At 39.2% G+C, this 1,747-nt stretch overlaps 1 protein-coding gene across 1 annotated transcript in view; it reads left to right on the top strand.

Annotated features, from left to right (window-relative positions):
• Positions 1-1,646, top strand: part of LOC106522279 (protein PFC0760c) — a 12,179-nt gene extending 10,533 nt beyond the window's left edge. Inside the window, exons 4-6 of the mRNA XM_014015243.1 lie at positions 232-324; positions 625-810; positions 890-1,646. Coding sequence (XP_013870697.1) covers positions 232-324; positions 625-810; positions 890-1,018 — 408 coding nt within the window. The 3' untranslated portion in view covers positions 1,019-1,646. The remainder of the gene's footprint in view (positions 1-231; positions 325-624; positions 811-889) is intronic.
• The last annotated feature ends 101 nt before the right edge of the window (positions 1,647-1,747 follow it).

Raw genomic sequence — 1,747 nt, 5'->3', positions numbered from 1 at the left:
GACCTCATGTCAGCAGACATTTTGAAAAGGTTTAAAAAAAAGTTCCACTTCCTGCAGTACATTGTTAATCCACCAGAGGCAGAATACAGGTCTCACATGGAATACAACAGGTTTTTGGGGAAAATATTGATCACATTGATAAAATATAGGTCACAGAATCTTACGTAGCAAATATGATACAAATGGTGATGTGTTTTTTCTTAAATTCACACTTGTTGAATCTGCCTGCAGGTGTACGTACTGAAGAGGCCCCACGTTGATGAATTCCTCAATAGGATGGGGGAAATGTTTGAGTGTGTTTTGTTCACCGCCAGCTTATCCAAGGTTTGTTTTCAGACACTTTGAGGTTCATCATGAATATTACAATTTAACCATGACTTCCATGTGACACTAAACATTTTCAGATCTCCCTAATTGGTTTTATATTTTAGGTTTTATAGCACTTTATATCGCCTTGCTGCTGAAAAGTGTTATATAAATAAGTTACCTTACCTTTTCTCTTATGTCCTGAGCTAAATATTATTTGCTGTTGTTTCTGCTGTGCACAGAAGACTTATTTCACTGTCAAGCTTGTAAGAAAACACGTTTAGCAGCTTGCCAGCATTTTTTGTCGTCTTCCTGTAGTACGCAGATCCTGTGTCAGACTTGTTGGATAAATGCGGGGCCTTCCAGAGCCGACTCTTCCGGGAGGCGTGTGTGTTCCACAAAGGGAACTACGTTAAAGATCTGAGCCGATTAGGAAGAGACCTCAACAAGGTCATCATCATAGACAACTCCCCAGCCTCMTACATCTTCCACCCGGACAACGCGGTAAGTTTTTACACATATTTCTCCGTGATCTTTCAGTATGATGTCATTGAAACACATTGTGGTTGTTTTGAACTGGCAGGTTCCTGTAGTTTCCTGGTTTGACGACAAGTCAGACACCGAGCTCCTTGATCTGCTCCCCTTCTTTGAGAGACTTAGCAAAGTGGACGATATCTATGATATCCTCAAGGAGCAAAGGACTTCGAGTTAACAGGAGCAGGATTTTTTTGAACAGCGACTGTCTTCATGGGGCCACGGAGGCTGGTGAGCCACAGGCTCCAGAGTGCTTCCCACTGCAAGGACCATGCTTTAAAAAAATCAAAAAAGAACTAAAAAAATCTCACATTTAATCTCATAAACTCACATCATGTTRGTTAAATCCCTCCGTTATTTTCGGTATGTGAAACAAAGACTTAACATGAGGTTACAAGGCCTCTGCAGATATCCTTTGCTGTGCAGCAAGTGTGCTGCTGTCATTATGTGACAGCTCTGACCTTTGGAAGTGTGCTGCAGAGCAGGATTGTGTGAACASTTGTTCAGCCCTCTACAAATAGTCTGCAATACGTGAAGCACCATTAGTCATTTTAATGTCATCATAATGTAGCATTTGCACCGTACTAACAGCATGTTCACACAGAAAATAACTCATCTTTAAATCCTTTAACTCAGTGCTTTAAAATAATTCTGGACTGCTAATGCACATTTAAATACTGAATGTTGTCCATTTGAATACATCTGTTGGTGTTTTGTGTCATTTTTGTTAATATATAAACCGTCTGAACAGCTTAAAATGTGTCTCCCACTTTCAATAATAAAGTGTAAAATCTTATTTTTCTGTATATGCAGCCTCACGGGGTTTACATGTTCCTGATGTGTGTGTTTATGTATGACTGGTATTGATTTTAATTTAAGAAATAATGTTACTCAATTTGTTAAAAAG

Source organism: Austrofundulus limnaeus, unplaced genomic scaffold, assembly GCF_001266775.1.
Source record: "Austrofundulus limnaeus strain Quisiro unplaced genomic scaffold, Austrofundulus_limnaeus-1.0 Scaffold125, whole genome shotgun sequence".
Taxonomy (NCBI): Eukaryota; Metazoa; Chordata; class Actinopteri; order Cyprinodontiformes; family Rivulidae; genus Austrofundulus; species Austrofundulus limnaeus.
The sequence above is the reverse complement of the archived record's forward strand: the minus strand, read 5'-3'. Positions and strand labels throughout refer to the sequence as shown.